At 43.3% G+C, this 12,474-nt stretch overlaps 1 protein-coding gene across 3 annotated transcripts in view; it reads left to right on the top strand.

The window, feature by feature from the left end:
• The first annotated feature begins 369 nt into the window (after positions 1 to 369).
• Positions 370 to 12,474, top strand: part of TFIP11 (tuftelin interacting protein 11) — a 21,074-nt gene continuing 8,969 nt past the window's right edge. Inside the window, exons 1-7 of one of the 3 annotated variants that reach the window (XM_023190767.2) lie at positions 370 to 474; positions 693 to 769; positions 2,580 to 2,797; positions 5,983 to 6,136; positions 6,453 to 6,609; positions 8,903 to 9,030; positions 10,625 to 10,777. In XM_023190767.2, the coding sequence (XP_023046535.1) occupies positions 2,589 to 2,797; positions 5,983 to 6,136; positions 6,453 to 6,609; positions 8,903 to 9,030; positions 10,625 to 10,777 (801 nt within the window). In that variant the 5' untranslated portion in view covers positions 370 to 474; positions 693 to 769; positions 2,580 to 2,588. Of the gene's footprint in view, positions 475 to 692; positions 770 to 1,665; positions 1,743 to 2,579; positions 2,798 to 5,982; positions 6,137 to 6,452; positions 6,610 to 8,902; positions 9,031 to 10,624; positions 10,778 to 12,474 lie in introns of those variants that run through there. The other 2 variants (XM_023190766.3, XM_023190768.2) reach the window with 2 other exon arrangements.

Here is a 12,474-nt window from a genome sequence, read left to right as displayed (position 1 = left end):
ACCTTCATTATTCCCATTTGAATGTTGTGTCCCAGGCCCCTTATTGTCTCTCAGTATTTACCACAACTACCCTATGGGCTAATCCTACATCTCTATTTCACAGATTTACACTCTCAGAGTGGCAAAGTCTCCTTAGGCCAAGGTGGCTCAGCGGATTCCACACCAGTCATCACAGGCTGAGCGTCGGACTACAAATCAGTCGCGGCAGCGAGGCCGACTCCGCGGGAAAACCACTCCCCCGCAGCCACTCTGGACCTTGCAAATCCACCCCTCCTTTCTAAGATCCCAGCCGGCCGCTCTACGGCTATATCCGCCGTAGCGTTCCGCGCTGCCGGGGCAGCCAGTAGGACATCGCTGTCGACTAACGTCATTTCCGGCGCGCCGGCCACGACGCATCCGGGTTCTGGCGTAGGAGCGGCGGTCTTCTCGCGCGGATTGTGAAGCTGAGTTTTGGTACGCTGGACCCTCGGAGAGGTGAGCAAAGCTGGCTACGAGGGGACTCAGCGCCAGTGGGAGTAGGGGCGAAGACTCAGGGAAGGCGAGCTTCGGTCCAACCCGTTGCGGTGTGGGGAGGGGAATCCATTTCGTAGACAGCTCAGCCGAGGCACGGAGAGGGGCGGTGCTGCTTGGGGTCTACTGGGATTTAGGGCTTGGGTTCAGTTAAGAACCTGAGCCTCCTTTGCCAAACCTAGACAGCAAGAGAGAGATAAGCCCGAGGCCTGACTTCTAGCTCTCCTGAGTTTAAGCCCTATGAGCAGTGGAACCTAGGGTAAGTTACTAACTTCTCTGAACCTCCTTTTTCTTATCTGAAGCATGAAAACTAACGGTACCTACTTTGCAGAAGTGTCTTGATGCAGACAGTTGATAATCGTTCTCAAGCGACCAGCATGTACCTAGCATCTACTGATGAGGGCTTCATAACTTGTGACTACTCACTCAGGGCTTATTACCACCTACTATGGCACGGAGGCAGTGGTATTATTTAACCTTAGGTATTTGAGAGTCCTCACCTTTTCTGAAAACCCTTCTGTCCTAAACACTCCTGGAAGAGGTTGGGACCAGCTACATCCAACCAGTGCACCAGTGAATAGAAGAGGGCAGAGATAACGTTTGCCAGAGGTGACCAGAGTTGGACACTGCCTGTGGAAGTAGTGAACTCCGTGTGCCCTAAGGCCGCTTTCAGCAAGACAAGAATCACAATTGCTCTCACCTGTTGAATGTATTATTGTGTAGTGCACCATGCTTGGCGCTTCGCGTGCATTTAATTCTCATACACTGAGTGTCTGATAGAGTAGAATTGGAACTCAGGCCTTGATTTTAGCGTGCCTGATTTTACAATCACTTTGCTAAGTTTACTCCCTGTTGCCATAATAGTAATGATGATTGTGATGGTTAATACTGAGTGTCAACTTGATTGGATTAAAGGATAGGAAGTACTGATCCTGGGTGTGACTATGTGAGTGTTGCCAAAGGAGATTAACATTTGAGTCCGTGAGTGGGGAAAGGCAGACCCACCCTCAATCTGTGTGGGATAATCTAATCAGCTGCCAGCACGGCAAGAATATAAGCAGGCAGAAAAATGTGAAAAGAGAGACTGGCCTAGCCTCCCAACCTACATCTTTCTCAGTGCTGGATGCTTCCTGCCTTCCAACATTGAACTCCAAGTTCTTCAGCTTTGGAACTTGACTGGCTCTCCTTGCTGCTCAGCCTGCAGACAGCCTATTGTGGCACCTTGTAATAGTGTGAGTTAATACTTAATAAGCTCCCCGTTTTATATATATATATATGTCTATTCCATTAGTTCTGTTTCTCTAGAAATCTCTAATACAATGATTAACCTAATCATGGGACTAAAGTAGAAGCTATCGTTTCTTGAGCACTTATTTTGAACTCATTGAATTTGCCTTATAAGCATTCTCTAAGGTTGGTATAGTAGTTTATCCCAATTTAAGAAATACAACTGAATCTGGTCACTCAGCTACCATGAGGTAGATTCTCTATATCAATCCCTGGCCATCTAACTGTTAAAATAGTGTTCATAATTACTACAATCTTTCAGCTCATCAGAAGAAATTCATTTTTTGTGAGGAAAACTGAAAATTTTGTTTCATCAAGTAATGTATTTCAAAAAACATATTCTAAAAAAAATCACTCCTAAGACCACTAAGGATCCAGATATAATTCTTTCCTCAGTAATAGAAAGAGGAATCTGGGATCTAAGAAGATATCCGCTCATTTTCTAAGGCAATAGTGTACAAAATAACCTACTTAGTTATTTTTGTGTGGTTTGTGTATGTGTGAATATGTGTGATATTTATGATATTGGCTAGGACAAAGAAATATATACTTTTAAAGAATCATAGACAGTTGGGACTAGTATTTTGTTCACCTGTTTTAGTACTGATTGTTTTCTAAAAGTAGGTTTTTAATATTTTTTTAATTGAATAGTAATGCCGATTTTAATGGACTTTGAATTCAGAGAAAGTTCTGAAGGCAGCAAGGAATAGAGACTCACAAGGAATCCTCCTACTGCTGCCCCCAGGACTTATGACCTGTGCCCTTTTTGTCTCTTCCTTTAGTGACTGGCCATGTCATTGTCCCACTTGTACCGGGATGGGGAAGGCCGCATTGATGATGATGATGATGAGCGGGAGAACTTTGAGATCACTGACTGGGATCTCCAGAATGAGTTCAACCCCAACCGACAGCGCCACTGGCAGACCAAGGAAGAAGCCACCTACGGGGTGTGGGCAGAGCGAGACTCGGATGATGAGAGGCCCAGCTTTGGAGGCAAACGGTACTGCCTGGCATGGGGGCTGCTTCACCTTGCTTTAGGGAAGAGGGGGAAGATGGGCAGGGAGTGGAGGAGATGCCCTGATAAGTATACTTCTCTCCTGGCCTTGTTGAGACTGTTAGCTGTGACATCATCTCGAGAGGTCTGGTTTCCTCTTTAGGCTAGAGTGCTGCTCTTTCACTTTTTTATTCTATTCTATTCTATTCTATTCTATTCTATTCTATTCTATTCTATTCATGAATGACACTGTTTCACTCTGTTGCCCAGGCTGGAGTACAGTGACATAATCTTGGCTCGCTGCAAACTCCACCTTCCGGATTCAAGTGATTCTCATGCCTCAGCCTCCCAAGTAGCTGGAATTATCGGCACACGCAACCACCTCCAGCTAATTTTTGTATTATTAGTAGAGACGGAGTTTTGCCGTGTTGGCCAGGCTGGTCTTGAACTCCTGACCTCAAGTGACCTATCTGCCTCAGCCTCCCAAAGTGATGGGATTACAGGACTGAGCCACCATGTCTGGCCTCCCTGATTTAATTATCAGTGTTTAATTGAGCAATTACTATGTATTAGGCCTGTGCTATAGACCCATTCTTGCCTTCCTGGGGCCCAGACTCTAGAATATGTAAATAGGCATTTGAAACTTGTAACTGTGATATAGGACACGAGGGACATGAGGACATGAGGGAGAACACATTTTAGGGCATTTCACCTATTCTGAGAGGTCAAGGAAGATTTCTGTGGAGAAAATTGACGCTTAAGCAAGCTGATATGACTGACAGTAGAAGGTAACTAGGGTGGTAGAAGAGGTCTTAATATGCAAAGGCCTTTGATGGGAAGCATCACAGTATCCACAAGGATATGAAAGGCTTGGGGGCTGGAGCAGAGAGGGGAAGGGTAGCATAGTGTGTGTGATAGAGAGGGTGTGATGTGGGGCTGGGTTATGTTTTGAGAAGACCCTTTTGCTGGTGCGCTCAATAGGCATGGAGCCACAGTGGAAGACTGTGAGGAGGCCAAGCCAGTGGTCCCTGCACAGGTAGTGGGGGCCTGGTCTAGGATGGTGGGCGATGAGGATTCAGGCTGCATGTCTTCTCCCCAGCGTAAGGTTATATGTGCCCTGGCTGAACTTCACTCGACCAGGGTGTGCCAGGTTGGGGGTTTTTTCCTCCGATGAATGGCCCCACCTGTGGCCTCTAGGCGCCATCCTATTGAGTGTGTGCCTTTTTCTTTTTTTCTTTTTCTTTCTTTTTTTTTTTTTTTTTTGAGATGAAGTCTTGCTCTTTCGCCAGGCTGGTATACAGTGGTGCAATCTTGGCTCACTGCAACCTCTGCCTCCTGGGTTCAAGCGATTCTCCTGCCTCAGCCTCCTGAGTAGCTGGCACTACAGGCGCATGCCATCATGCCCAGCTAATTTTTGTATTTTTAGTAGAGACGGGGTTTCACCATGTTGGCCAGGATGGTCTTGATCTCTTGACTTCGTGATCCACCTCCCTCGGCCTCTGAAAGTGCTGGGATTACAGGCATGAGCCACCACACCCAGCTGAGAATGTGCCTTTTTCAAAGGAGGCTGGGGGAGAAAGAGTATAGAGATTAGTTCAAACTTCTCATCCACAAGGATGTCTGCAAGTGGATGACAAATAGATCAGGGATCAAAAATTGCATAATCATAATAATAATAGCTAACATCTCTTGGCTGCTTACTTGTTCTGGCTATTTCACAAGCCTAGATTAATTTTCCTTATGAGAAAGGTACCATTATTATTCCCATTTTACAGATTAAGAGACTGAGGCTAATGGTCATACAGCTAGGCAGAGGCTAACCTAGAATTGGAACCTGGACCTATCTGACTCTAGAGTTTGGGATCTGAATCACTAAGTTATGTTACATTTTTAGGAATAAAGTCCCTAAATTCTGTTGTTGCCATGAGGATGTTGAATTACTAGGTTGGTCATTTTACAAGGCATCACTTTATTTGCTGTATTCCCAAGTTTTTTTTTGTTTCTTCAAAACATAGTCTCTGTCACCCAAGCTGGAGTGTACAATGGCATGACCGCAGCTCACTGCAACCTCTGTGTCCTGGGTTCAAGTGTTTCTCATGTCTCAGCCTCCCAAGTAGCTTGGGATTACAGGCGTGCGCCACCACACTCAGCTAATTTTTTGTATTTTTATTGGAGATGGGATTTTGCCATGTTGGCCAGGCCGGTCTCAAACTCCTGGCCTCAAGCCTCCCGAAGTGCTGAGATTACAGGCGTGAGCCACTGTACCCAGCTCCAGGGTTTTTTATTGTAATTTTTTCTTTTTTAAACCACACAGTACAAATATATCAATTTTATTTTATACGAAAAGGACCTGAGGTTAATGGCTTAATGTAAATTCTTGAAGCAGTCAGAGTTTAAATCAATATATTTCATTTTACAGAGTTAATTTCTTACTTCTTAGGGGACTTTCGTGTAATTTTCTTTTTTTTTTTTTCTTTTTTTTTGGAGACATGGTCTCACTCTTTTGCCCCAGCTGGGGCACAGTGACGTGAGTATAGCTCACTGCAGCTTCAACTTCCTGGGCTCAAGCAATCCTCCCATCTCAGCTTCCCATGTAGTTGGGACCAGAGGCTTGCACAACCATGCCTGGCTAATTTTTATTTATTTTTCTATAGAGACAAAGTCTCAGTATGTTGCCCTGGCTGGAAATTTTCACATTCAATAAATTTAATGGATAGGAGCTTTTTCTGAGTTTGATTAATATAATTGTTATATGCTTTACATTCATATAATCTTTCAGTGGATTTTATTTGTTTATGATTATCCATCAAAATTTCTCTCTGCTCCTGTTGGATTTTTGTACTTGCTATAGTTTTCAAAACAAATGCTTTTTATGATAAATTAATTTTTTAAAATGTAGGAAAACTGTATTATCACATCATATTTTGAATTTATAATCAACCCTACATTGATGTGATAACTCTTCAGCTGTAGAGGAATAGGTCAGATAAAATGTTAAATGTGACTACAGGAAGCCAAATCTGGGGTCCTTTAGATATTTCGACACATTAAAAAATGTGTTACTTTTTTAAAAAAACCTTCCTTCATGAAGTTCATTCTAAGGAGTTTTCAAGCACGTAGTTTCTGCAAAGAGATTGCTGCAGAGAAAAGAGTTATTTACCAACCCCGTGGGGCTTTGTTTCTGCCTGCAGGGCCCGTGACTACTCTGCGCCGGTCAACTTCATCAGTGCGGGACTCAAGAAAGGGGCAGCGGAGGAGGCAGAGTTGGAAGATTCTGATGATGAAGAGAGACCTGTTAAGCAGGACGACTTTCCTAAGGATTTTGGACCAAGGAAGTTAAAAACGGTAGAGTCTTTATTGCAGGATTGTGACTTCAGTAATATCCTTCAAATGTCATTGTGGCCCAAGCATTTTCTAGCCAGGCAGAAACTTATCTGGAATGCATTTTGTGAGTATCTCCTTTTGGTGGCAGGCTTCTGTGAGTTGTGAAGTGTGTAGTGTAGTCTCTTCCTTCCTGACACGTATCACACACATTTTTGGTTCTTGTGACGCTTTTCATAGTGCTATGTAACTTAGACCATTTTCCTGTTGGCCAAGCTTTCTTAGATTTTTCTTCTTTTTGTTTTTCCATTAACTAAGCTTTGATTTTTCTTCTTTGCAGGGTGGCAATTTTAAGCCCAGCCAGAAAGGTTTTGCAGGAGGAACCAAATCTTTCATGGACTTCGGCAGCTGGGAAAGACACACAAAAGGAATTGGACAGAAGCTTCTTCAGAAGATGGGCTACGTCCCTGGACGGGGCCTCGGGAAGAATGCACAAGGTATTGCACTTTTGTTGTCTTGCGTGATGGAGGGCAGGCAGAGGGAAGGAGAGGGGCATTGGGAGAGGAGGTTTGCTTTTCCCTTTTAAAAGCACTTTCTCTCTCTAGCCTGGTTTGCCAACACGAGACATTTGCACTCCTAAGCTACCTTGCTTTATCAAAGCTCAAGTTAAATAAATAATTGTTTCAACAGGAAGAAAAGGGTTAGGGTATAAAATAGGCTGCAAACAGGTTGGAGACAGGCTTTTTTTCTGGTCCTGACCAGCTACTCAGGAGGCTGAGGCAGGAGAATCGCTTGAACCCAGGAGGTGGGGGTTGTGGTGAGCCGAGAGAGATCACACCACTGCACTCCAGCCTGGGCAATAGAGTGAGACTCAGTCTCTAAATAAATAAATAAATAGAATAAATAAAAACAAAAATGAATTAGTTGCTAATATTTAAAAAACAATTTCACCTAAAATTCTAGATTTTGCCTAGCAGTAGTTAGTTGAGGCAAGTGAGAGCTGCTCCTGGGACAATGGACATGGTCTTCTCTTGGAGGCAGTCTCCACAGCCCCCTGTTGTCTTCCACCCCAACCCACAGGAACTTTTCTTGGTCCCGAAGTCATTTGAGTTTGCCATCCCTACTCACAAGGGTTTTAGTTTTGCAGAAACAGTTACTTGTCCTTCAGGAATATCAGTAAAACATTGTGTGTAGCTTTTTTAATAACTAGAGCCATATGGCTATAAAATTGGCTGAGCAAATCCTGCATTGGTTACTTCCATCTTCGTCTAGTAGCCTAGTCTCCTCCTGTCTTCTCATGGCCAGCCTCACTGAGACACAGCTCCTGTCACACTCTTATCTTCTTGAGACCAAAGCCTCTCAAACCAAACAGTTGGATTCTTCCTACAGGAACATTTCCCCTTCTTCTTGAGCTATTTCCTATGCATGATTGCCAAGTAGATATAATCAAATGTATCCTTCATATTCAAATTCGAGTCTCTAAATAATACTAATAACATTATTTTTTGAGATAGAATTTCACTCTTGTTGCTCAGACTGGAGTGCAATGGCATGATCTTGACTCACCTGCAACCACCGCCTCCCGGGTTCAAGTGATTTTCCTGCCTCAGCCTCCCTAGTAGCAGGGATTACAGGCAGCCGCCACTACACCCAGCTAATTTTTTTATTTTTGGTAGAGATGGGGTTTTACCATGTTGGCCAGGCTGGTCTCGAACTCCTGACCTCAAGTGATCCACCCTCCTCGGCCTCCCAAAGTGCTGGGATTGTAGGTGTGAGCCACTGCGCCCGGCCTCTAAATAATTATTAAAGTGAAATCCAGGTTATGTGTTGAAAACATTAGGTACATGAAAAATACATGAACTTAAGCAAAGATACGCTGAATGAGAATGAGGGGACAGCTTTTTTCCTTTTTTTTGATACAAGGTCTCACTCTGTTACCTAGGGTGGAGTGCAGTGGCATGGCATGATCATAGCCTACTGCAGTCTCAACCTCCTGGGCTCAAGCCTGCCGAGTAGCTGGGACCACAGGCACACTCTGCCATGCCTGGCTAATTTTTTCTTTTTTTGTAGATGGGGTCTTAATATGTTGCCCAGCCTGGTTCAAGACCTTGGCCTCCCAAAGTGCTAGGATTACAAGCAAGAGCCACCATGCCTGGCCCAGGGATAGCTCTTATTTGAGACTTCAACTGTACTAAATGGAAGGGAGGCAGAGATGGAAAATTTGGAGGCGGGGCAGCATCTTCATTGAAATGTTGTGGTCCTATTCGTAAACTCTTTTATGAGAAAAGCAACATTTATTTCTAGGGCTTAAACTTGTTATAAAAAAGTTAAACATAGGAGATAGGAACTCCTAAGTAAAATACATGAGGAATCTTATATTAAATTGCAGCTTCACTTCAGTCAGAATTAATATAGTATCTGAATTATTGCATTTTCTCTAATAGAGGCTTCCAAAGAAGTGAAGTGTAGAATTTAGTATGCTGGAGTTCTCGGTTATAAATGTAGTGTTCTGCTTTCTTCTTGTCCACTGAAACAATCCAAGTAGAAATGGAAATCTATTTGGGATATAAATAAACCAGTCAGCAGACTGTTCTGTGGTAGCATAAATGCTCATACATTTCAAATCATAAGGGACAAGAGTAGTGTTCTGAGGGCAGAGAATAGCTCCTTGAGTAGCGTGTTATTCTGTGGAAGGAGCAAGAAACTGTCATTTCACTGAGTGGCTGATTCACATACATGAATTGCTGTGATCATAAGACTCTCTTTTTATCTTTTGCTGAAATTCCTCAGGTATCATTAACCCAATCGAAGCCAAGCAGAGAAAGGGAAAAGGTGCTGTGGGGGCTTATGGATCCGAGCGCACCACGCAGTCAATGCAAGACTTCCCTGTGGTTGACTCAGAGGAAGAAGCCGAAGAGGTAACTGGAAGTCAGGAGACATGGGTGGATGGTGTCCTGTCCATTTCTAATGGCTGTTCATTTATCCCTTCATTCTATTAGTCCTCAGATGTTTGTTGTACACGTACCATATGCCAGGTACTGGGCTGAAGGCTAGGTGCACCATGATGAGAGGGCGCAGAGTGGACAGAGAGTAAACAAGCAGCTATGGTGTGGAAGTGGCAGTTGAAACGGCAGAAGGTGCTAGGACCTGCCTAGACAGAAAATAAGGTTGGGGGTTGGGAGGTGGTGTTGACCTACTTTTATAAATAGGCTGGTCAGGGAAACCTTTGAGGAAAGGAAACATTTCAGTTGAGACATGGCAGAAGCCTGAGGACACTGAGAGGCTCTGAGCTTGCTGGTTAAGAAACCATAAAGGAAGCCGTTGTGGTGGGAGGGTGGTACACAAAGCAGAGGGGAAGGAAGTGCATTCAGAGGGGTGGGCGGGCCACAAAATGGGCCTTGACAGCCATTTTTAGGTGCTTGGGTTTCATCCCAAGTGCAGCAGGGAGCCATCTGCTGGCAGCTGTGTGCCCCTTTTCCCCAGTGATAGAAGGGGCCAGCTCTGTTGATTGAAGTATTACTCTTTACCCATTTGAATTTATGGGGGAAAGCAGGATACTGCAAAGAAACACGTTACTCTTCTTGTCACTGACCTTTTGATGACACAGTCATCTGATAATGTGGGATTGACCACTCTGAGTCAGGGGTTCTCAGACTTAGAAGCCTACAGGTGCCAGGCACACCGCAGAAGCAAGTAAGATGAGCCAGGTGCTAGACAATAAAGAGTGGTGGGGACTGCGGCACAGAGGTGAGGCCTTAGCCTGTCTAGAAGGTAAATCTTTATTCAGCTCTAGGTGATTGTTGCTTATGAGGATGTGGGCTTAGTATTTCCTGATCCTCCAATTTTCCCAAAGTAGCCAGATGTGTAGATACTTTTAGAGAAAAAAATGACAAGTCCTAACTAGTATGAGAAAAACATAATGACAACTCCAAAACCAACTTCTGTGGGCTGGATTCTACTACCGTCACGCTAAGAAAGTTTACGAATTTGCGTTGGGCCGCATTCAAAGCCGTCCTGGGCTGCGGGTTGGACAAGCTTGCCGTAGCTCCTCCTGTAGAAAGGTTTTGCAGACCCTGATTATAAGAGATACCTTTGCTTTGAGAGTTAGGGCCTGCTTATTTATCTTCATTTTAAAGTGAGAAACAAGATTTCGTGTACTTAAAAAATCCTTTACATTGCATTTCTAAGTTTTACATGAGGTACATTTAAACTAGTATAGTGCCTGCCCATAGTAGATGCTCAATACATGTTGTTTCCTTTATCTTTATTTTTGTTTCTCCCTCCCATCTGGTGCACCTGCCTTCTGAACCTCATTATTTGTAAGAGGGTAAATGGGGTCAAGGAGTTATCATTAGATAGTTTTGGTGTCATGCAGGTGCATCCTTTCCTTCCTTCATATAGAACCTGGAAATAAATCTAAGACACTGAATGGTGACATCTGTTAATGGTCTCAGCTGTCTCACCTGTTGTAAAAAGTGGTTTGCTGCATCTGACTGTATCCTTCTGGTTCAGGAGTTTCAGAAGGAGCTGAGCCAGTGGAGGAAAGACCCAAGTGGAAGCAAGAAGAAGCCCAAATACTCTTACAAGACCGTGGAAGAGTTGAAGGCCAAGGGCAGGATTAGCAAGAAGCTCACTGCTCCCCAGAAGGAGCTTTCTCAAGTCAAGGTATGGGGGCCTTTGGACACCTGGTACAGGAGCCACACCCCAAAATTAATCACTGAACATGTTCTAGGGTTTTTTGGATCTTCTAGCTAGGCTTGTTTTTTTTTTTTTTTTTTTTTTGTACCTTGCTTTTCTCACTTACTTTATGGGAGTGTAATGAATACTATTACTATCATGTTCCTGTTCATTACACCCCCATATTTAGTAATAGTTACTAAGTTCCTTCTCTGCCAGGTACTCTTCACAGCACTACACTGGTAAACCAAATGATGTTCCTGTGTTTCTGGAGCTTACATCAGTGAATTCAGTAACATTCTTATTAAAAACTCACTGTGAAGATTTATAATGAGTGCATAATTCCAGAGAGTGGCTGTACTGTATTACTTGATCCTACCTCTGTTATTAGGCGTTTAGCTTTTATCTGGTTTAGTTTGGATTTTTGACTGGTTAGTTTGTATATAAAACTTTGTCTTTGAGACATTTTTTAAGGATAGACATATACATGTGCAATCACCATGTTAAATACAGAAGTACTTAAGGCATTCAAATGCTCAGAAGGTTGTATTAACTCTGTCTGACCAGGAGGGCAGGAGAGAGTTCCCAGGGCTCCTTAGCCAGCATTGAGTATTTTCTTTTTCTAAGATAGATTAAATTTTCACTCACTGTTACGTGCATATAGTGTATTACGTTTTCCATTACTTTTCCAAGTAGTCAACAGTGGTGACAGTTGCCTGTTGTCATTTGCTGTAGGATATATAGTGTGTCATAGACCTCAAAGCCTTTAGTGGGGTTCTCAAACGTGTGCTGTTATATTATCTGGATGACCTGTTAAGAAATACGGGCGTCTAGGTGCCTCCCAGGAATTTTGACTCTAGACTGAACCTCAAGACTTTTTTTTTTTTTCTCTCCTCCAGTGATTCTAATGCTGGTGGTTCGTGGATCACACACTTACTTAAAAAGTGGTGATGAATCATTGTGCTTCAGAAGTGCAGTCCATATTCACATTTCCTGTTTTCCTAAAATATTGGAATTAGCTCATTGCCTAGGTTGCCTTTGTTCAATTAGCCTTTTGTATGTTTTATTTTGTTTTAAAATTAAAAGGCTGGGCGTGGTGGCTCACGCCTGTAATCCCAGCACTTTGGGAGGCCGAGGCGGGTGGATCAGGAGGTCAGGAGATCGAGACCTTCCTGGCTAACACGGTGAAACCCCGTCTCTACTAAAAATACAAAAAATTAGCCGGGCATGGTGGTGAGCGCCTGTAGTCCCAGCTATTCGAGAGACTGAGGCAGGAGAATGGTGTGAACCCGGGAGGCGGAGCTTGCAGTGAGCTGAGATCGTGCCACTGTACTCCAGCCTGCACTCCAGCCTGGGCACCAGAGCAAGACTCCATCTCAAAAAATTAAAAAGTTTAAAAAATTAAATTAAAAAAACAACTTTGTTATTATAATAGCAGTGTATAGTACATTTTAGAAAGTTAGGAAATAGGCAGAAATATAGGAAATATTTTCCATCCTTCCAAGATTACCAAATGTTAACATCTTGTTATACATCCTAGATCTTTTTCTATGCTTATGTGCATTTTTTTAATCAAAATGTGATATTCTGATTGTGTTACCTTCTTTGATCAGTACAGCTTCTACCTTTCCATTAAAATAAATTTTCACATCTACTAATACTCAGTCCCTATTTAAATTTCTTGT

This window comes from Piliocolobus tephrosceles, chromosome 19 (genome assembly GCF_002776525.5).
Source record: "Piliocolobus tephrosceles isolate RC106 chromosome 19, ASM277652v3, whole genome shotgun sequence".
In the NCBI taxonomy this organism is placed as follows: domain Eukaryota; kingdom Metazoa; phylum Chordata; class Mammalia; order Primates; family Cercopithecidae; genus Piliocolobus; species Piliocolobus tephrosceles.
This window is presented reverse-complemented; position numbering and strand designations above follow the sequence as displayed.